Source organism: Mirounga angustirostris, unplaced genomic scaffold, assembly GCF_029215605.1.
Source record: "Mirounga angustirostris isolate CCGP_5_RB_7025 unplaced genomic scaffold, mMirAng1.0.hap1 SCAF_3, whole genome shotgun sequence".
Taxonomy (NCBI): Eukaryota; Metazoa; Chordata; class Mammalia; order Carnivora; family Phocidae; genus Mirounga; species Mirounga angustirostris.
In genome coordinates this window covers 191086420-191109077 of record NW_026991711.1, presented here as the reverse complement: position 1 = coordinate 191109077, position 22658 = coordinate 191086420, and the positions used below count along the sequence as shown (strand labels likewise).

At 52.4% G+C, this 22658-nt stretch overlaps 1 protein-coding gene across 3 annotated transcripts; it reads right to left on the bottom strand.

Moving 5' to 3' along the window:
• Nucleotides 1-5276: 5276 nt before the first annotated feature.
• Nucleotides 5277-17050, bottom strand: ACKR3 (atypical chemokine receptor 3). 3 transcript variants are annotated; one of them, XM_045867666.3, is made up of 2 exons: nucleotides 16892-17050; nucleotides 5277-7213 (listed from the first exon to the last, which is right to left on the bottom strand). In XM_045867666.3, the coding sequence occupies exon 2, from the start codon at nucleotides 7185-7187 to the stop codon at nucleotides 6099-6101; it is 1089 nt and encodes a 362-aa protein (XP_045723622.1). In that variant the 5' UTR covers nucleotides 7188-7213; nucleotides 16892-17050; the 3' UTR covers nucleotides 5277-6098. The 3 variants fall into 3 exon arrangements, with proteins under 3 accessions (XP_045723622.1, XP_064443366.1, XP_045723623.1); XM_064587296.1 differs by lacking the exon at nucleotides 16892-17050 and adding an exon at nucleotides 16557-16841; XM_045867667.3 differs by lacking the exon at nucleotides 16892-17050 and adding an exon at nucleotides 16191-16536.
• Nucleotides 17051-22658: the final 5608 nt, after the last annotated feature.

Here is a 22658-nt window from a genome sequence, read left to right as displayed (position 1 = left end):
GGGACATGGAGAGAGGCCGGCACTTACAGCGTGGTCTCCGTCCCCTCCACAAGCCGCAGCGAAGACCTGGCAGGCACCCGTGACCCACCGTCACCCCGTCGTAGGTGCCACCGGAGTTTAGCTTGCAGAGACCTGCTCATTCCTTTTGGAACCAGGCCTCCAAAGGTACCTTACAGAGCGGGTGAGAACAGAGTGCAGATTCCCACCAAAGCCTCTCTCACCGTTCCCCAGACATTCTTGTGCTAAAGCCTCATTTTCCGTGGGGGTGGGGGTGGGGGTGGCCATTAAGACCTTTAATTCCCACTTAGAAATCAGCTCCTATCACACAGCGATGAATGATGCCAGTATTCGTTAACTTGTGGTCACCTCTCGGATGCCTTCCCCTTTCCGTAACACATTTACTTTTAACAGCGACGGCATCCCAGCGACTCTCCCGAAGCCTGCCGTCCCACCCCGTGTCCCCTGGGCCTGCCTACTGGAGTCCGTCCGTCCCCGGGCTGGGATAGGAGCACCCCTGCTTTGTAAGCCTTCCCTGATTCCTTCTGTAAAGGCTCACTCCCTCCCGTCAGCCCTATTTCCAGAAAAGGGCCACCAGGATCCTTCTCGCCACACTGCCCTGTAACGGTTTCTCTAAGTCTCATTGTCCATCTCCCCTTCCAGGCTGGGAGCCTATCAAAAGGAAGAACAAAGCCCCGGCCGTCTCTGACGTTTTAAAGACAAGCACAGTGCCTGGCACACCGTGGCCCTGCACAAAGCTCGTGGGACCCTTGATTGAATGAACAAGCGCATGGATGGATGAATACATTAACGGAAACAAGCGTGGAATAAATTGCAGAGAAAGACATCCATCGGTTGCCCAGCTGGGCCACTGACGACTTTTCATTTACACTTCAGGCTCCACACGAAATTCAAATTCTCATTACAGGACCGCATAAAACACAATCCGCACTTTCAACAAGGACCCTGAGAAATGCAGCGGCGGGAAAACCTTTAATGCGTTCTTCCTATTGATTACAGCGCTGCAAAAGGGAATGAAAAGATTAGCTTCAAACACTTTCATGTGAAAGGCTAAAAGGAAGCAAATCCAGCATGGTATAGCGGAGCCCGGGGCCCTTTCAGACGAGTGGCGGCCACCGACATGTCGTGTTTGCGGCTCGCCCCATGATATGTTGCCGTGCCAACATACATTCTGAGTCACCCAAGCAGATTTAATGCCATTGCCACAATGACGCTCTCTTTGCTGTTTCTTCTAAAACTTGTTAAAGGGAAGATTCCGACCTACCTAGGAAATGATTTTAATCAGTTTAGTTCCGGAAATAACTATGGAAATTCAGACCTTTCCATTCTGTAGCTTTCGGCACACTGTCTTGTGACAAACGGCCGATGATCACCGCGTGTCCCCCAACACGTCGGGAGAAATGACATATGATTGGCAGCCGTTCTGAATCCCACATGGAAAGGTCTGAGGGAATAAGCATATGAAAAGCCAACAAAAATGAAGCTTTTGGAAAATAAGAAAAACGCCAAAATTGCCCATCACCCTTCCCATCCCATACAGATGACCATCTGCATTCTTCAGTGAGAATCCTCCCCTGTGACCATTTATCTCAGTCCTTGAGAAGCCCGGCCCTGGGGAATCTAGACAGAGGCCACAGGTACCGTGACGTGTAGCCATACACAAGTGAACAGAAACCCACTCGTACCCACCAAACAAGCCTGGAAAATAATGTGAGTGCACCAAAGGTTGGATACACAGGTCTTCCCAGCTTAGGATGGGGTTACGTCCCAAGAAACTGAAGAATCGTTGCAAATGCAAACTGCCTACAGTAAGTCAGTTTCCTGTAACGCCTTAGGCAAACTACAACCATTCCATATCAAGGGCTTTTGGTGTCAAGATTTGGGGCTGCTCACAGGAACTGCATATCTGTGCACCATCCAGGATGTAAGGGGCTTTCCCTGGGAATTCTGGGACTAAGACATGGGGTGGGAAGTGCCTTCTAATACTGGCAGATCTTCTCAAGCATTTAATCCCCTGGAAACCATCACCCTGGGAGGTCTGAAACGTCAGGGGCATGCATCCACCCAGAGACATGCCTGGGGTTTAGGAGCGAAGCCCAAACCTCCAGTAGGGGATTCCGGGGACCTCCCTGCACTTATCATCCCTTGCATTCGACCCCATCCGGTGCACATCCGCAGCTCCCTATGGGTCCCCAGGTTCTGAGATACTGGGCTTAGCGTGGATAGGGAGTCACCTGGACCCAGGGAGAAGAAGCCCAGTGATGCAGAATTTCCAGGTGCCTCATAAATAGGCCACATTCTCGAGTTGCCCCCTCAGACCTCCAGAAACAGCCAGCCTGTCGACTTTAAATTTCTTGTTACCCAGTAAGAGATCTGGACACAAGCGTCTGCGGGGTCTCACGCCAGGTTGCCCTGAGCCTACTGGGAGGACTGAAGTCCATCATCCAGGGGACAGATTTATTCCTTGATGCCCACAGGATTTGACATCCGGTGTTTTCTTCTTCACTCGCAGGGACCCAGGAAGCTGTGTATACGTTGGCGCACATGGAAAGCATTCACGAGTAACTCCCTGACGCAAGCTGCCATCAGATCAGGGCCACTGGTCCTGGCCTACCTCTGCCTTCGGAGCAGGGTCAGAGGGAGGCGGGAGAGCAGGAAAGCCTCCCCCTCTCTCCAGTGGGGTGGGGGCTCCAGGCCGCTTCTCTCTCCATCCCACACCCCACCCTCTGCTGGAGCTCCAGCCACCCCTCCTGGGGTCCAAATGCCATCGTGCACAAAATCACTCACAGCTTCGCTACCGTCTCGCGAGGCTAGCATTTTCAAAGATCTTTCCATCAGAAGCGATGCCAAGCGAATGAATCTCCAAAGGGAGAAATGTCAGCGTCGGGCTCTCTGGACAATGAATTTGAGGAGAGCTGGGGGCTTCTGCACTAAACTTCTTCCCTTAGAGCCCACCTCCTATCTAAAACCTGGCACATGGCTCCTTCTCCCAACTCCACATCCACATCCACATGGGTAGGATGGAATTTCTTTAATATTAACTCATTATCCGCCCCCCCTCAGAGTTCTGTACCCCTTGACCCATGCCTCCACCCTCCACCTGCAATGCCGAAGTCCAGAGCCAGAGGTCCCGGGAGGGCTGTTACAGCCAGAGATCAAAGGAAGGGCTTTGGAGTCTGGGTAACCGGGATGAATCAGAGCAAGTCTTCAAGCCTCAGGCAGGGCAAAGAAGGGGATTTCTAGGAGCAGAGAGAGCTTCGTCGCCGCAGCATCCCTGAGACGGAGCTTGCACACCAGAGACCCCACAGTGGTCTGAGGGCACCGTGTCCTGGGGTCCGGGCGGAGATGGGAATCCCACAAAGCAAAAAGGGCTGCATGGTTTGTCTAGAATCAGTTCAGCGTCTGCGCACCCGCCCTCCACCCCTCAGTGCAGGAGGGGGCAGCTGGGTGATTGTTGTGGGCAAAGGGTGGTCAGAAACCAGAAAAAGGCCAGGACAGGCCACCAAGTCCCATCCCCATGACCCAACATGGGGTTGGGGAGCAATAGAAAGAGACCCTGCAATAAGAGGACACAGAGGAGACCTGCATAAGCACCAGGCAGGCGATGGTGGGCATTTCTGAAGTTCTTGGCAGGAACAGACAGTGAGGACCACCCCCACTTCCCTACGTCACCGCCTACAGAGCTTGCCCAAAATCCCAGGGTAACTGGGCAGGGGTGGGGAGCATCTCTGAATTGACGGATATGAGACCCCGAAATAGAAATTCGGTGGAGTTACTTCTTACGTTACACCTACAGCACAGCTGAGCTTATGGCTTATGCCTCCACCTTGAATTTACTATTTGGTAGAGCTTATTTCTGTCTGGACTTAGACCACTAGAAGCTCGGAGCCAACTGCAGGCCTTTCCTATTGTCAGGAACACTTGTCTGGGGCACGAATCAAGGGCTTCTCTGTGCCATCTGCTCTTACTTGCCCTGGCTCTTGGGATCTTTGCCTGTAGTTAAGCTATTGTCCCACTAGCTACACTGTTGTTATCCAACTGGAACCCTGTTTGGAACAAGGCAAGGCACATATGCACCTGAGAACATGTGTGTGTATCAAGTAGATATTTAGAGTAATTTATAACCCTGGTTGGAAAACTCTCAGCCATAAGGAGCCATCCTGCAGCAGGCTCAGTCTATGGGCCCTGGGGGGCTGTCGGGGCCGGGGGGCGAGGTGCATGAGGACTTTCCAATATGGTAGCAGCCCCCAAGCTCATAGTGAGAGCGGAGCTCCTGGCGGGGTCCATCCTTGTGTTGGCAAATAGCTCCCTGTGCAAATCAGTCCCATCAAAGGTGGAGGTGGTGAGGGCAGCTTTGGGGAGCCGGTCGTTCCCCCCTGCCCGCCCAGACGCACCTGCCTGCTAAGGCCTCCACCATTCTTTCTTGTGGACCCACAGAGCATTGGTGAGGGCACAGCAGAACTGGCCATTCTGACCGTGCTCTTGGAAGCCACTCGTCAGGTGGATTTATTTGGTAATGCACGAGCTGACGATTCGCTCATTGCTTGGCCTCAAGAAGACGGTCACTGATCGGTGTTATTTTTTTAAATGAAGAGTTTGTCCTGTACACGGGAAGAGAAACAGGACTTAAACCACAGAACCTTAGCAGAGAAGTGTCAAGGGGCTGTGACATGCGGCCCTGGGGGCACATGGGGGTACACATAATGATGTGAGTCCTGGGTCCTGAACAGCTCTGGGCCAACAGCAGCCAAGAACCTTCTAGCACCAGCGTGGCCTTGAAAGCCACACCTACCAGCCATCTCTTCTCCCGCAAATACGTTGCATGACATTTTCTTAAAAAAACCAAAACGCTCGGGCGCCTGGGTGGCTCAGTTGGTTAAGCGACTGCCTTTGGCTCAGGTCATGATCCTGGAGTCCCGGGATCGAGTCCCGCATCGGGCTCCCTGCTCAGCGGGGAGTCTGCTTCTCCCTCTGACCCTCCCCCCTCTCATGTGCTTGCTCTCTCTCATTCTCTCTCTCTCAAATAAATAAAAATCTTTAATAAAAAAAAAAAAAAAAAAAAAAACGCTCAATACGCTCGAATGTTTTTCCTCTTATCTCATTGCATCCAAGTTAACTCCTTGGGTTTTGCCTTTATGGTAGCGCTCTTTCCTTAAGCATATTAGGTCAAACTGACATGCGGTATAGATTTGTACTGTTATTATCATGCACGCCACCTGAAGGCCAAACATGCTTTTTAACATGGACACTCGGATGCCTTTTCAGGAAAAACAAACCTTTATTTAAAAAAAATAATAATAATAACTTACAAAATTGAGAGAACTCTCCGAAACGAGACTGTTCGTTTTGTGCACAGCATTGCAGCCTGGAATAGTTTTGCTCCACTTTGCTTCTTTTTAACGTAACTTTACAAAACTATGAATATCACAAACTGCTTTACAGAGTTATTCCTGTTCCATATCCCATGCTAGTACAGAGCACCACACAGATACAAAACTATCGTAAATAAAACACTTCAGCCAGGCCTGGCATAGATATATAGATTTATAGATTCATATATATATATATATATATATATATATATAAAATTTCAAAACAGCTAACAATTAATGTCATCCTTAGTCAAAACTGAAATCAAACTAGCTTTAAAACTACAACACTCTGAATATATGTCAGCGTCTTAGCTCCCATACAATATTTAAAATATATTTAAACTTTCAAATACATTTATAAGGTACACCGATAATGAGAAAATAAAAGTCTTAAGATTTAAATACAAATCACCATATAAAACCTCCAGGGAACACAGAACGTCCTATTGTACAGAAGTGCAGGCTAGCCTGCCCCGCGGCGGGCTTGGACACACGACGGGCCGTGGACGCATTGGGACGCACGGCCTCGCACGAGACCCACCACCACGGCCCGAGAAAGAGGGGAAGGGTGCTCGGCGGCCCCCGCTCCCCTCTCCACGCTACTCCGGCCTCAAACCCCGAAGCCACCTTGCTTTACTCTTGGGAACGACGCAAGCCAGTGCCGTGGAGAAAGCAAGCAGACTTGTCCTGGAGACCCCGCAAGGCGCGTCACTTGGTGTTCTGCTCCAGGGCGGAGTACTCTGTTTCCGACACCCTGGAAGCATCGATGAGCTTGGTGAGACCTGTCTTGGCCGAGTACTTAAAGATGAAGGCCTTCATCAGCTCGTACCTGTAGTTACGACTGATGAAGCTGTAGAGCACGGGGTTGACACAGCAGTGCACCAGCGACAGGCACTGCGTGACGTGCAGAGCCGTGAAGAGGAAGTTCTCCAGCTGGCAGGTGAAGGGGATGTAGTGGAGGATGGAGAAGATGTCCAGGAGCACCACCACATGGTAGGGGAGCCAGCACACAAGGAAGACCACCACATAGGAGAAGATGATTTTGCGACTGCTCTGCTTCTCCTGGTCGCTGGATGCGGCGATGGCTCGGGCCAGCAGGCAGTAAAAGACGGCGATGATGCAAAAGGGGATGGCGAAGCCCAAGACCACAGAGATCAGCTCCATGCTGATGAGCCACTCCTTGACGCTGTGCTCAGGGTAGAAGGAGCGGCAGTAGGTCTCGTTGTTGGACGCCGACGTGACAGTCTTCAGGTAGTAGGTGTCGGGCAGGGACACGCAGAAGGCCAGCAGCCACACCAGCGCGCAGATGGCGCGGCGGACCACCTTCTTCCTGCGGCTCGAGGTGCCGGCGAAGTAGGCGATGGAGAGGTAGCGGTCCACGCTCATGCACGTGAGGAAGAAGATGCTGCCGAACAGGTTGATGGAGAAGATGAGGTGGGTGATCTTGCACGTGAGCTCTCCCATGGGCCACTGGTTATGCTGCACGAGGCTGACCACCCAGACGGGGATGGTGACCACCACCCACAGGTCGGCGATGGCCAGGTTGAGGATGTAGCAGTGCGTGTCGTAGCCGGTGGTCTTGGCCTGGATGTTCACCCAGACCACCACGGAGTTGGCGATCATGCCGGTCACGAAGATGAAGATGTAAATGAAGGACAGCGTGTACAGGAGCACGCTCTTGTTGGGCATGTTGGGACACAGCACCGTGTCGACGACGAGGCAGTCGCTGCCGTTGCATGGCCAGCTGATGTCGGAGAAGTTCCCTGGTTCCGAGTAGTCGAAGAGGTGCAGATCCATGGCGCTGCGGGCAGCGAGCTGACGGCCTGCGCAAAAATCAAACAGAAAGGATGCAATGGAAAAGTGGCTCCGTTAGGAAACACCGGAGTGCCGGTCAAGACGCTTTTCCGGCGCTCCGCACGCTCGGCGGTGTCTTCCCAAAGAAAGGAGAAAAGGAAAAGCGTAGCAGAGCTCCACACAACGACATAAAACGGGCCCGGCATCCAGGTTCGCATGGTGCCTAATCGAGAAACAGGGACTGCTGTGTTCTCCAGACATCACCAGCCTGGCTGTGCCCACAGTGTGAGAGCGGCATGGTCCGGGGGCCCGAGAAACATCTGACGGCCACAGCGACGCTGACGGCTCGCTCAATCCTAGCAGAGGACAGTGGAGCCATTTTCCCCACGTCCCAAAGAACGGCAGAGTCCATCTGTTCCTGGCACTGCTATATGGTAAGTATCCTGCCCTGGTGTCTTAATGAGAGTGCTTGAGATCCCCTCCCACATGTGCACCAAAAATGGGACTCAGTGCATTTTCCCTTCCTGCCGAATGTGTGTGGAAACCTGGGTCCTGGGCCACCTTCAGTTCTCATTCATGAAGACCAGAGGTGTGCAACGCCCTGCAGCTTGATTGCACCCCAAACCTGCAGACCCTGGGTTTGTCGTGGGGTTTTCAACGAAGGGCAGCCACCCAGCTGTCTGGAGCTGTGGGCCACTGCCTAGGTTCCCCTTCTTACAACTTGTGCCAAGCACAAAAGTCACCCCCTGCTGCACTTCTGGGGGAGGGGGAGGCAATCGTCTCAACTGTCTTTCCTGCTGACCTAACGTGAGGCCAACACTGAACTGTCACCAATATCCACAGAGAATTCAGCTCCAAAGTACCACTTGTGCCAAGAAATGATCATTTCTCCCCAAATGCCCCAGCTAGGAGAGCTGTCTTCTACTGGGGCCCCATCCACTCGAGGGCCCTGAAGTCCCTGCAGGACACGGCCCTGGGTCGGCAGCCCACTGGGTGACCCTGGGAACAAGGGCGCCCCGCTAGGAGTGATCTCACATGCAAAGGTGGTTTTCCTTCCTTCTCACGGGTCATAGGTAATGACTGATCCCAAGTTAAGCTTCTGTGCCAGGTTCATCCAAAGTGGACCCCAGGTCACACAGGAGGATGGGCAACCCTGGTCCACCTACGCTAACGGTATGAGGACACACAGCTGGGAAAAGCACCCATCCCGAGACCAGACCTTCCTGGGTGGGAATCCTGATTCCTTCCTCACTGCTGTTTAACTTGACTCGCTAACCTGTCTTCAGCTGTATTCTCAGGACACCAGCACCATCTTACAGAGGCACCCAAGAACCAAAGGGCCCAATCCAGAATCTAGCGCATAGCAGATGCTCTGTAAATCTCCACCCTCACCCTCCTGTCCCTTTGGCAAAAAGCACAGCCCCCCTTAATTCTTGCTCCACATTTGAAACGACCTCTTAACTGCCTAAGTAATACAAGTCCCTGCCTGGAGGGAGATGCAGGGGAGAGCAGGGACGGGCAGTTTGATAGGTTTACCTTCAGAACAGAATCCCTGACGAGTGAGACATTCTGCTGCCTCCCAGAACCGGCTCCTTAGCCTCAAAACTCACAGCAGGTGACCTAATCCTAAATCTTAGTTAATGGGGACCACCTGCAGGCTTCTGGGCAGTTCTTCTCCACGTGTTTGAAGTGGCCATCAGTCCCTGTCCCGGTGACCCAAGCAGGTCCCCGTGTCCCCGCTGCTGAGGGGAGAAGCCCAGGCCTCCCAGCTGCAGGGCCCAGAGCCGGGAAGCCGGTGGTCCTCAGAGCACCCCACCAGGAGGATCCCCACGCCCTGTGACCACCAACTTGGGCCAGACCAGACAGACACACAAGCAGAGGAAGCACCCGGGGAGACTCAGCACGATCACGTTTAGGACAAAGAAACTCCTCACATTATGAGACTTTGGACCGCCCCGTCCTAAGAGGCAGCTTAAGGACCCCCAAAGGACGTGGGCACAAGGGGCGGCAGAGGACACTTGGAGGAGCCAGGGCTCCCTGACCCACTGGACTGGCCTCGGGGTGGCGTGCTTTGAAGCTACGATTTCCACCTCCCCCTGGCCACTAACCTGCCCGGGGCTGACCCTCCCCTTCCCATCCCTCGAAGCCCCCAATTCCAGAAGAGAACAAAGCAGGGATTTCGTGGTTCTAATGTGGTGACCCCTTTTTTCTCCCATTTCCTTAAAATGAAGCACACCTGCAGCATGGCCTAGTTTATGAAGTGCTTTCGCCTCATGACCTCATCGGACCCCGGAGTCCCTGCAGAGCAGAGGAGCTCGCTGGAGGGCAGGCCGCAGCCCCAAAGCTGGGCAGAGGTGGGCCTGGGCCAGGCAGGGCTCCCTCCTCAGTCCGCACCGGTGCAGCCCTGAAAGGCCTCGGCACACACAGCCACAGAGCCCGGGGTCCGGGCCGTCCACGGGACCGTCCACAGGCCGAAAAGGAAGGAATGAGCCCCAGCCCTGGTTAGCCTGACTGGGTCTAAGCACCCCCAGCTCTTTGCTCACCACAAGAAGTCAGTGAGTGAGCTCGGGCCTCCAGTACGATTCAGCGGACAGGCGCCGGGCACTGCTCAGTGTGGACAGCCAGACCCACGCAGGCATGAGGGTCTATGAGAAGTCACCTGCCTCTCACACCTGCCCTTTTGGAAATTACCAGGTCAAGGTGTCCGGATCCACCCTCTGGTGCTACAAACCGTCGCTAATGCCAGAGCTCCAGCCATGGTGGGGGAGGGCTCGGGCCCCATCTGTGGTTTTCACCTCTGCCCTCTGGGCAATGAGCACCTGATTTAGCGATCACCGGTCCTCTGAGCCAGAAGCGTTACCTGCTCGCGGGGCACGGCTCCCCTCAGCTGTCCTCTCCCTTGCCTTCGGGGGGCACAGTGAGACTCTTCCAGCCAGGGCTGAAGGGGAGAATGGAGGCTTCGAGGCTCCTAGCTCGAGCGTGAAAGCCAGCTGGCCCCCCGTCACTGATCTCCCACCACCCATCAGCCCAGGAGCTGAAGCCCGAGGTCCGTGCCCTGACCACCCCCTCCCCCAGGGGGACCCCCTGGGACCCCCTCCCAGGGCGGACGGCCTCAGTGATCAAGAGAAGGAAGGAGGCACAGAGAGGAAATGAAACAAATTGTAGACCTCAAACTCCCTGCAAATCCAAACGGGGGACTAAGGAAGGAACTACGACTCACAACAGCTCAGCCCTGTCCTTTCAGTATTTTATATGCGTTTGGTTTTGGAAACAATCCAGGGCCACTTCCAGAAAAGAATATGATTTGACAAAGACAATCTGCACCGTACGTCCCATGTGGTCTGCAGCAAAGGCCCGTCTGCCCGAGCGAGTGTCCAGGAGGGCTGGGGCAGGGACGTCCACTCGATGCCTTCCCAGCGACGGTGTGTGGCCACCACAGGAGAGAGGAATCTTCCTCAAGTGACACCCTCAGAGTCACCAATATGGCGAACTATGGAGTGTCTACCCAGGCCCCTGGATCTCAAAGGCCTGGCGACAAAGCTCCTAGCAGGCCATAGGAAACCTCCCTTCCTGTCCCGGTGGAGGGAGGGGGCCGCCTAATGGACCACAGGGGCCACTTTAACTCCCTGAGTGTCCCACACCAGAATCCCAGCTGCCTTCCTGCAAGAGCAGATCGCCTCAGCGGGTACACAGAGAGCCGACAGCATTCTGCGTCCTTCGGGAAGGATCCGCGCTCCTGTCTAAGCGGTCAGGCCTCTGGGCCAGTGTGCTGGTCTGTGCCTGCCGGGAAGCAGCAGTGGTCTGACCCGGACCTGCAGGAGACCACTCTTCCCACTGGGACCAGCCACTCTCTGCTGGGATAAACCGGCAACTCCATTGCCGCCAGCCCGGGGCCAGAGCTTGGGAAAACTTCCAGAGTCACACCTGAACACTGCCTGCCTCCCTGAGGGCTCGGAGCCTCCCCCAGGGCAGGCGGGAGGATGAGACCCCCTCACAACCAAGTGGTAAGGCAACTGCGTAAAGGGTCCTGACAAAAGGGAAAACAAAAAACAAAAAAACAGGGCTTTGAATTTTCTACAGCTTTTTGATTTTACAAGTTCACACATTTTTCCTCTCGAAAGACTCACGTGTCCCCAACTGTACATGCATGTACTAAAGCACTCCTCATTAGCAAAAAACCGGAGACAACATAGATGTCCATCGGGAGAGGAATGGTTTGATAAAGTAGCGCGTATCCACCACCTGAAATACAACAGAGCTGCAAGAAGACAGAGGGGGTCTGCTTTTGTGAAGCGCGGAAGTTGCGGCACATCTGAATACACGGACGTAAAAACCAGAGCAAAAAGTGCGCGCAGCTTTATGTGTGAACACACGCGCACGAAGGCAGAGAAAAGAGACCAGCGGGAAGGAGGAAAGCTTTGGGCGGCCAGGGTAGGGTGGGGGCACAAAGGGGGCTTTGTAGATTTTACTCCGTCAACTTCTGGACAATTTGAAATTTGACATCAAGAATTAGGTAGATTCTGATGGAGGGATGTTTCACAGAACATTAGCGGTTCAAGTTCCATTGTCCTAGAGCCCAGAGACCCGACTGAGGGCAGACAGCTGGACCTTGCCCCCGTCCGCTCCCTTCTACCTCGCACTCCCCGTGCTTTCTCTGACTCTCCTCTCCACAGCGGCCACGTGCTCTCGACCTTGTCCCACACCCGCGCGCAGGGAGCATCCCCCTTCCGCCGGGACAGGAAGGGAAGTTTCCGATGGCCTGCAGAGGACCCAGCACCTGGCCCATCCTCCCCACCGGCCTGGGGTCTGCAAAGGGACTCATCCACCAGCCCCAGCCCCAGTGGCAGAAGGTTCCTCTTGGTCAATGTGAGGACTTGCCTGGGAGATGTGCCTCCCACTTCTCAGGCTCCTTATTCATCAACCCAGTATCCCCCGCAACAAGTGAACTATGGCAAGTGGCCCGGGGCGTGTCACTGCCTCCAAATGGTGGCCTGAGCTCACCCAGGGAGCTGGCGGTCAAGCCAGAATTAGACGTCCCCAAGGGTGGTCTGCACGGGGTGGCAGTTGGCCTGCAGAAAACAGGCCCTCTCTCTGGCCCAAAGTCAGTCCCTCCGCGGCGGAGCCTGCCACGTGTTCAGGCTCCTGGTTGCTGTTCCCCGAAACGGCCTTCAGCATGTTGGCAAATCCCCACTGCAGACCTGGAAGATTCTTCCTGACCAACCCCCTTAGCCGCTCCTATCCCAGGTGACCGTCCCGTTTCTCCCACCTCGTCCCCCACCCAGGCCACACATCTGTATGTTGTGTCACTCCACGTTCTTCCTGCCCAAGCCCCGCAGCCTCGGATACCACACCCAGCACGAGGCGGGTTTTTGGTGCGTCCACGGTCAGAAGTCAGTAGTGATAAATCAGGCTCCACCGAGACCAGGGGTCTGAGGCCATCACTGGGAACAGGAGTCCACAAGAGGCTTTTCTGAACCCCTCATCAAGCGGAGACGAACATCAGCCATTTCAAGCCCCCAAACGTTTGTGGAGCCTCCTCTGTGAAAGGGCACAGCTCTGGGCCTAACAGACCGGAATCACCATGCCCCGTCCCCCAAGAACTCGCCCGCCAAACAAGAAGGGCAAGAAGGCAGCAGGGTGGTGGTGGGTGGCCCCCAGAGCTGGAGGGTGAGGGATTTCCAAGCCAGTGGTTTAGGAAAAATGGAGGGGTGAGATGATCAATGATATGGCATGAGGAGGGTCACTGAATCTAGCTGAGCCCAAGCTCCCCATGAAGGAAAGCTGGCTGGTGACCAGGGTCAGGAGCAACGGTGCGGGCAGTGGGGGAGTCGGGCTGGGCCTGCCCATGCAGGAGCCACAGAGATTTTGAGCAAGGGTGCGGCTTGCAGCAGATGGTTCTTGGGGGCACAGGTGTCACAAGCCATGTTGAAGGCCGGCAGTGGGGTGCTCTGAGGACAGGGTGCAAACAGGCTGGAGGAAGGTGCTCCTGCCCAGTCCCCGGTGGTGCAGGTAAGATTACCCTGGCCAGGCCGGGGCTGGGCACTAGCTGGGACAGTGAGGGGCCCTCTGGCCCTCGGGCTCTTTAGGACCTCTGCCTCCAGGCGACATTTTTTATCGGCTTTCTGCAATTTGGGATCTGGGTCCTCCCAGCAGGAAATTTCACAGAGCAATTCTGTGCTGTTCAGACTGGATCACCTCGTTCGGCCTCTCACTGCCGCACACCTGCGGACCCAGGCCAGGCCAGGAGAAGAGACCCGCTTATCCATGGCTCACAGTAACTCTCTGCACTTCCCCAACTTCTCCAGAGGCTTCACCCAGGGGGAGCCATGCTCTGGCCTCCTTGCCAGAGTCCCACCCCTTCGACGCTAGCTGGCATGCGGTTCAGGTGAGGAGAACCCACACCACCTCTAAAAAACTGTCAGGCAATTGCACATCATTGGGGTCAGCGTTTTTTGTTTTTTGGGGATTTTTTTGTTTTTGTTTTTACCGATGCTGCATTAAATCTACAGGGAAGTCCAGAAAAGCTTCAGCCCCGGCAGACTCCCTGCGGCCATCTGCTAGGGCTGACAGCAGATTGGGGAATGGTCTGTCCCCCAGTGCCAAGCAAACAGAAACAATGCTGTCTTGACTACGACTTATTTCACACAAGTAAGGAACTGGTCTAAATCATTAGAAAACTCAAAAAAATAATAGAGTCAAAGAGAAAAAAAAACTCCCTATCCTGATTCAGATAGAGGCCACCTATTGCTGGGGTCCTCAAAAGACTTCCTGTTAAGGCACGGGGTGGGGCATCCTCACCCACTTTCAGGTATTTGGGGGAGAAAACGAACCCCACATCCAGAAACCCGATCTGGTCTATTGTGCTCAGCTGCCCATGGGGAAGCAGGGTTGTGCCCAGAAGGGCAGATCCAGAGACCCACGTCACAAAGGCTGCCGGCTGGGTTGGCCGGGTGTAACCAGAGCCCTCGTTCCCACCCAGCTCAGGACCTGGATGAGGCAGTGGGAGGTCAGCCAGGCTCTGGGCCAGACACAATAGGGTTCTCAGGAGAAGGCGACTCCATCTTGGCCTCTTCTCATAAAACTCAGTGATGATCCCCGCAAAGGTATCTGTTACCACAAGAAAATTCGAAGACGCGGGCTATCCGGACACACAGTCCTTTCGCTGTCCCTTAGCCAACAACGGTCCGAAGCCACCTGAGTCACTCAGTCCCTCCACTCTTCGAGCGCTTAGAACAAAACAGAGTCAGCTCCCAGACCTACCTGTGGCTCAGCAAAATGTTCACCATAAAAATATGCAATCCCCTCATTACTTTAACAAGGAAAGCACCTACTTTTTTTTTTTCAATTCTAAATTAGTAGATCCTTAGGTTAAAAAAACATCAAATATTCCCTGCAGAAAACCATCAAGTATTCAAAATCAGATAATCCCCTTTTTTTCCCTTTTCTTTTTTTCTCTCCCTCTCTCTCTCTTTTTTTTTCTTGCTTGTTTGTTTTTACTTTAATAGGAAATGTGTGTCCCAGGGCTATAATTTTCTGGACTTGAAAAACACTTGACATGAGCCAGTCTTGGGTTTCTTTCTAAACTCTACCTGAGTGCGTGGAACTCAACTAGAAAGGCGTTCTAAAACCGTTCTTGTTCCTAAAAGTAAAACGAAGTTCAAACCCTGTACTTTTTCGTTCCAAATTCCATTTGTGCCCGGCAAAAACCACTGAGAAAAATCTAAAGTCCTGATCTTGAAGGTTTTTCTCCTCCTCGGTTTACTCTTAGGGTTTCTAGAGTGACGGTCAGCCAGTCTCAGGTCTGAGTAACTTCAGCCACTCCCTCAACGCCTCCCTGAAAACAGGAGCCCCTCTGCCTAGATGATCGCACAAAAAGCCACTGTTCCTGATTAAGTAGGTTTTTTTGTTTGGATTTTTTTTTTTTTTTCATCCAGAAAGCCTATACTCTGCCTGTTCTGGGTCTGATTAGAAACCATAATACCTTCTCAATTCTCCCGGGACTTGCTGTTAATAAGGGAAAAACTCACCTCCCAAATCCTGACTCAGTTAAGCCCCGGCAGCCTGCCTCGACTATACTCTCTGGAACTTTTTTAAAACTATGATTGCAATGCATGACCCCTTTTAAAAACTGGACAGGCAGCAAAATACAGGCATTTCTCAATTTTCTTTCGCTCTTCCGCACCCCGCCCTGCACCCCCACCCCCTCCCCCCATCCCCGGGAGGCTGTGGCATCCAGCTCAGCAGTTGTGCACACGTTCAAGTGTTTATGGCAGAGACCTGGGGAAAAAGAGCAAACTGTTTCCAAGCTAGAGCTCCCCTGCGCAACTTTGCTTTAAAGAAAGGCTTTGCATCTGGGGAAGCTCCTGAGCTGATGGAAGAAGGACAGGGAGTTTATCCATTTAAAATCTATAAAAAGTTAAGCACAGACCCCAGCAGCCTCCACTTTCTTTTCTAGGCAAGCCTATTTGATCTCCACATTTTCCTGGAATAAATAAAAGGACACAAAGGCAGCATCTGAGCTTAAAAAGAAAAGAAAAAGTTACCACATTGAAACTTTGCAGAATGAAGTTTCAGGGGATGTCAGAGCACCAAATACCTTCAAAGAGCTATAAACCATGTCAGGGGGCCCTCTTCCACTTTTGGAAAACCTAATGATCCTGTTGTGAGCAAGTGAATGGAGAGAAAGAGAGAGAGAAGAGAAGAGAGAAAGGAAAAAAGAGAGACAGAAAAGAAGGAGGGAGGGAGGGAGGGAGGGAGGGAGGGAGGGAGGGAGGGAGGGAGACAGCTAGTCTGACTTTTACAACTTCTCATTCTCCCTGGAAGTTACAAGTCTTGGCTAACCACCCACCCCTGACCTCAGTCCAAAGCTCTGTCAGTCACCCCTTCAGTTTTCATGCATGCTAACAATATTGAACAAAAGTCACGCTTTACCTGAAGGGTATATTTAAATTACAAAATCCTAGACTTGTGTGTGTGCCTTTTTTTTGTAACTGAAGTTGGACTTACCTTCTGAGAGCACAATAAATACTCAAATTAGATTAGCAAGGATGCAATCAAAGTCACGGAGACCGAGCTGATTTAACACTCATTCTTACAGCTTCTGGGCTTACAGGAGCTGGTAATCCCCCAAAGCCCCGAATTCAAATACATTCTGGAATCACAAAGATTCACAGCGCAGTTTAGTGCTTCACTTAAGGATGCCCCTTAATAAAGTGCACATCTTCTGCAGTTACATATTTACTGGCAAGTCCCTCTATTTGCCGACTGATCTATCAGTCAAAAGGGTTAGCAGTGTGTTGCCAGGCTGTCCCCTATGCCAACTCTGAGCAAGCAGAATGGCCAGTCTGCATTCTTGCTAAGTTCTCCACTTACCCGAGCTTAAACGCCCACAGCAACAAATAAACACCAGATTCCTAAAGCCAACACACACACGGAGCGTCCCTTCCACGAGTGACTCAAGGAAACCTGCCCTTTTTACTTTCTGCAGCAGAAAGGTGAGCGCCCAAGTTAGCGGACAGGCTTTTTGCAAGGCAGCCATGCAGCATGCAGCCCGTGCTTTTCAGAAGCCAGACCTGCAGACTCTCAGCAACCATCCCAGCGATTCAGAAAGAGCCCTTTGAAAAAGACCGCTTCGCTGAAGAGCAGAGACCCTGCCCGCCGTCCTCCCCCTCTTTCCCCGGCAGGGCTGCGGAGAGCAGTTTCCTTACCTCGGGGCTGGGCTCGGGCTCAGGGCTTCCTGCGCGGCTTTGGCAGCGCTCACCGCCTCGGGGCTGAGCAGTTTGCAGGACTGAGCTCTCCGGCGGCGGACCTGCGTTATATACACTGCAGGAAGGCGCCTCTAGGTGGCAGCTCTGTCACCCGCACCTCCCTCCCTCCCGGCCCGCGCCCCCCTCCCCACACACACGTGCAGGCACACACACACGCACACACGCACACGCACACACGCGCGCACACCCCTCTCGTACACCCGGGTCTGTCTTCTCCCGCGCAGCCCTGCACCCCACAACGCACTCTCGGGAGACCCCAGCCGCCCTTGACTTGCAAAGTCTAACGAAGCCACAAGGTCCGGACCCCGCGGGGGAACATGTGTCAGCAGAAGAAAAACTGCAGAGAAACCCTAGTGCTTTGCGAAATCATCAAATATTTATCTGGTCTCAGGTATATCTTTAATAATCCCATTACCACCAAGAGTTCCTTTGAATGCCTCTTAGCTCAAAGGGAAGACTTTGTTCCCAAGACAAATTGCTCTGACCCTCTGAACTTCGGTGTCGATTTATTTGGCCTGGGTTTTCTTTGTCAATCCCTCCAAAACAGAAGTGACAGTTTGGGTATGAGCAGTTAATCGGCACCATTTTAAATACCCCAAGAGTGGGGGAAAGGGCTTTAGAAATAGATTTTAAGATTTTATTTGCATACTTTTATTTGGAAAGGATTTCGGGTCCAAAGTGCTTGAAAATCTAAACAAGATGGTGTTCTGAAATGCCTACCCAGTGCCAGGCACACGTTAGGGGTATAATAAAATGTCTTTTGATAGTCTTTTTTTGAGGTGGGTTTAGCAAATGCTTTATTGTGATTAAGTACTATTATTACTGAAATCTACATTCTTATCAAGAGGTGTAGAGCTAAAGTTCTGTCCGTGGGACAATTCAGCCTAAGAATGTGTTCCGTACCGTAGCCACCCCCAACGCCCTATCTAGAAAAATCGACCATAAAAGGGCGACCTAAACTTTCACTTTTACAACCCGTGCTCGCTGAGCTTTTTCCCCTAGAGTAACGTGCAACGCTTCGGTTTGGGGCTTGCTTTCTGCTTCTCGGGGGGTTCCCCAAGGGCACAAATGCGTGGAGGCACCCGCAGGTTCCCACTTTCTCCCCCGCTAAAACTTTTTGAGATTCTTCTTATACTTCTTGCTAAAAATAACAGCAGACAGCCAAACGCAGAGCCTGGAGGGGCTGGGAGGTCGAACTCCCCCGCGGCTAGAAGGCCCTGGTGTGGAGAAAGCCCTTGGCAAAAGAAATACTCCGTTGAGATCAAAGCTTCCCATTTTTCTCCCTCAGCCAGAGCACCAAACGCGAGCGCCAAGCGCGCACCTGCTCCCCCCCCCCGGGGGCCACGCTGCCCCGCCCCGCACGGGTCCCCTGTCGCCTGGGCACCCGAGCTCCACCTCCAGGCGCCCGGCGAGAAAGCTGCGCTAAAGGAAGACCGTGGGCAGCTGGGCGCGCACGCCCGGGATTTAGGGCCGACCGCAAGAAGGCTTCTTCACAGCTCTTTGGCCCCGGTTTCTTCTTGTGCGTGACCCTTGTCTGAGCCTGATGGAAATGGACACATGGCCAGCGAGCAGAGGGCGCCTCCGCGACACTGGCGCACGCGCTCCGCTTTCTGTTTCCATGAACTTGGCCGTCTCTTCTGCGGAAAACGCGTTTCTCCCTTGGCAAGCTCGGACGGACGCAGGAGCGAAGCCCCGGGCCGGGCTGGAATCCGCTCTGAACCGTCTCTAAAAGAAAACGCGCCTGGACGAGAAACGTGCTACAGGATGCAGTCGCCGAAGTGGAGGAAGGAAAGCCCGACGTAGTTGTCAAGAGCACCACCGCCACCACCAACAGCAACGCCCCGGGTTAGGCGGTGAGGCCCGCCCTCCCCACCGGGTTTGCGGAGCTCCCGGGACCCCGCCCCTGCTCGGCCGCGTGCGCCCCGCCCCCGACCGGGTGCCACCACCCAGCCCTGGGGAGCACGAGGGGCCAAGTGAGCACCGCTTCGTCAGGGGGCTGGATTCCAGCACCGCGGGCCCCAAGATGTCTCTTGGAACCTTTGCGGGCCTGCCCCGGCTTTGTGGAAGCATCGCGTTGCCAAGGGAGGCATCACACGTAGTAGTGGTTAGCTTGGTAGGAATGAGTTTGGTCACCCCCGCTAGGAAAGTCCGAGAAGGCAGGATTGGGCAGGTGCCGCTAGGGCTGTCCCAGCTGACTCAGGACTGAGCTCCTGCTGCGCTTTCTAGCCCTGAATACTCGGCGGAGCGCGCGGTGGAGGGGTTTTCAGCCGAGCTCGACGCTCCTTCCCTGCGTATTGTCTGCACCCGGCATTTTAGACTCCACCGAGCAGACTCTCCCCCTCTGACCTGATTTGCCTGCAGACAAAATCGTTCCAACAGAAGCCTCTCTTCTTGCGGGGCTGTGGCAGCCGGATCGGCCTGCTGCCGAAACCCCACCTCACTGTAAAAGCGCCCTTATCCTTAGTAGGCTGGGCCTGGGCTCCTAGGGAGCACCATCAGAATGGAGTCAGCATGGATTCTGGCGGCTGCAGCGTGGCCCCGGACACGCTCAAGGGCACCATCGGCCTGAAGACGGAAGGCTGATTTTGCACAACTTGGGTCTTCAGTCCAACTTCACCAGTATCACATTCCAGACTCCCGGAGTCATGGCCCTGGAAGAAGCTGCATCATCTAGTACCTCGGCCTGGTGGGTATCCTCTCAGCTACCGCTGGACATTGCCCCTGAACAGCAGACACAGGCCCCTTCTCTGGGGGAAGGACCTGGAAGTAAACACAGAGCCCCACCCCCCAAGGAGATGGGGTCCCCAGCCTGGGCTCCCTCCAGACGGGTCTGACTTGGAGCTCCAACTTACATACTGTGTCTCCTTAGGCAGCTTAGCCTTTTTGAAAATGAAGTTCCTATCTTTAAAATAATTATAATAGGGGAGGCTGAGTGGCTCAGTTGGTTAAGCCTCTGACTCTTGATGTCGACTTCGGTCATGATCTCAGGGTGGTGGGATGGAGCCTCACACTGGGCTCCACGCTCAATGCAAAGTCAGCTTAAGGTTCTCTCTCTCCCTCAGCCCCTCCCTACCCCGCTCTCTCTCAAATAAATAAATAAAATCTTTTTTAAAAATAATAATTATAATAAAACCTTCTCTTCTTGCCAGGTGCTTCTCAGGATCAAACGAAAGGATGCCTATGAGAGACACCTCACCCGTCCCAGAGCAGCTACTTCTCCTCCTCCCCCTGCCCCAGGCTGAGGCAAAGTCCAGTGACACAGCGTGGTTTTTTAAGGAATAAAACAGATGTATAACCCAAGGCTTGCAACATTTTATGAACCCTTTGGTAACGTCTGGACAGGTTTCATAATAAGAGCGTTTAGCTCCTTGCTGATCTAAGTGTTTTGCTTACCTTCGTTCATTTAATCTTTACGGTGACCCGATATTGGCACAACTTTTGTCCCACTTGTGTAAGTGAGGAAGGTAAGGCCCAGAAAGAGTGGATAACCTGCCCAAGCTAGTGAATGGAGGGGATTCAAACCCAGGTTTGTCTGACTTCCCAGCACAGACTGTCATCTGGTGCCACAGAAGACAAACTCTTGAATGAAAAGAGGAAAAGCCATTGCAAAATATAGATCAGGCTGTCTTAGGTTGGGCTTCCTAAAAGCAGAACCGTGGATGAGAATTCGGAGCAACCCATACATTAAAGAAGTGCTCAAGAATAAACTAGCAAGGGAAGGGAAAACCCACCCAAAGCTATGATCCTGGCCAAGTCTCAGCGGCAGTCTGACCCCCTTCATGAGCCTCCGAAGCCGGCAGTCCACCCTGACTTCATTCCAACTGCAGGCAAGGATGTTGGCTTTCCTACTCGTACACCCTTCAAAGCCTGGATCGGGGCTGCCGGGTGGAAAGGTGGGGAACATAGCCTCACCCTTCTTCCTGTTCCCACCCTGTGTGGACAAAGCAACTCCAGTAACCTGAGGTCAGTCTCTCAAAGATACGTCCCAGTCACAGGCAGGCCTGGGCAGTAAACCCACATTAAGTGGACACACAGACACACAAGGAGGCCGAAAGGATCTGAGAGCATGCCACCCGAACCCACTGTACTAGGCATCAGTGGCACCTCTTATGTCAATTTTGACCCAAATAAGAGAATACTCACTAATTAACACTCAGACCAACTTGTTTCTACCTCAGGACCTTTGTACCTGACATTTTCTCTTCCTGGAAAGCTCTGATCGTTGTATGGTTATGTCCTTCCTGTTGTTCTAATGTCGACTTAAATATTTATTTTTAGAAAAACCTTCTTTCGCTGCTCTGGTCCATTCCAGTTACTCTGTCATTATCCTACATTCTCCACAGAACTTACTGCCAACCAAAGTTTCCAGTTTAGTATTTGTCTTCTCCCCACCAGAGTATAAATTCCTTGAGGGTAAGAATGTTGCTATGTTGTTCACTGTTATATCCCCGTGGTCACACAGGGTGCTTGGCACACGGTGGGGGTTCATAAATATTAACTGAATGAATAAACTCAAAAGAATCTCACTTTTGAATCAGGTTCTTGCCCTCCCTGTATTTCACTCACCTTCTGCCTCATAGAAATGGAAAGTGGGGAAAAATATGAATAGGTACTTCACACCAAGTTGTGACCCCTAAAAATATGAAAAGTGTGCAACTTCCTTAGTCATTGGAAAAATACAAATTAAAACACAGTGTCGTTAAAACTGCACACCCCCAGAAAGACTAACATGAAAATTGGAGAATGTTAGCAAGATGTGGAACCACCAGTGTGCTTCTCAGACTATGTGGTGAAGGACAGTGTTCTTTTTGGGGTTTTTTGGGGGGGGGGTGTTGTTTTTCTTTTTGTTTTTTGTTTGTTTGTTTGTTTGTTTAGATTTCTAGTGCAATGCACACTGAGACATGGTCCCACTGAGCATGACTAGGAAGGAGCTTCTGCCACTGTGTTTCATCACGCAAGTGCAACATACGAATTGTCTATGCAGCAGCCTGTCACACAAGGCTGCTGACCAGGTTTTTGTATGTCACAGGGATGTCATGTTTTTTTATTTATTTTTTTTATTTTTTTAAGATTTTATTTATTTATTTGAGAGAGAGAATGAGATAGAGAGCATGAGAGGGGGGAGGGTCAGAGAGAGAGGCAGACTCCCTGCTGAGCAGGGAGCCTGACGTGGGACTCGATCCCGGGACTCCAGGATCATGACCTGAGCCGAAGGCAGTCGCTTAACCGACTGAGCCACCCAGGCGCCCAGATGTCACATTTTTTTAAACCTTCCTGAATGGTTTCTCACTCTCAACTTCTAACCCTGCTTCTTTGCAGAATAGTAGAAAATAGCTCCCAGCCCACAATTCAAGCCACACTGGGCTGTATCCCAATGGTGGAGGTGTAAACTGGCACAATAATTTTGGCAGTATTTACTAAAGTTGAACGTATACATGCATATGACCTAGCAATTTCATTGCAAGGTAAAACTTAAAGGTGTATACATTGCACCAAATGAAATACACAAGAATGTTTACAATAGGACTATTTATAAGAACTCCCCAAACCAGAGATAAACCAACATGGGCAGAAAAGAATATAATAAATGAATATCCTTCATGAATGTAGAGATAAAAATCCTTCAAAAAAAGCAAATCAAATACAATATATACCATGACTAAGTGGGACTCATCCTGGAAATGCAAGACTGGTTTAACATTTAAAA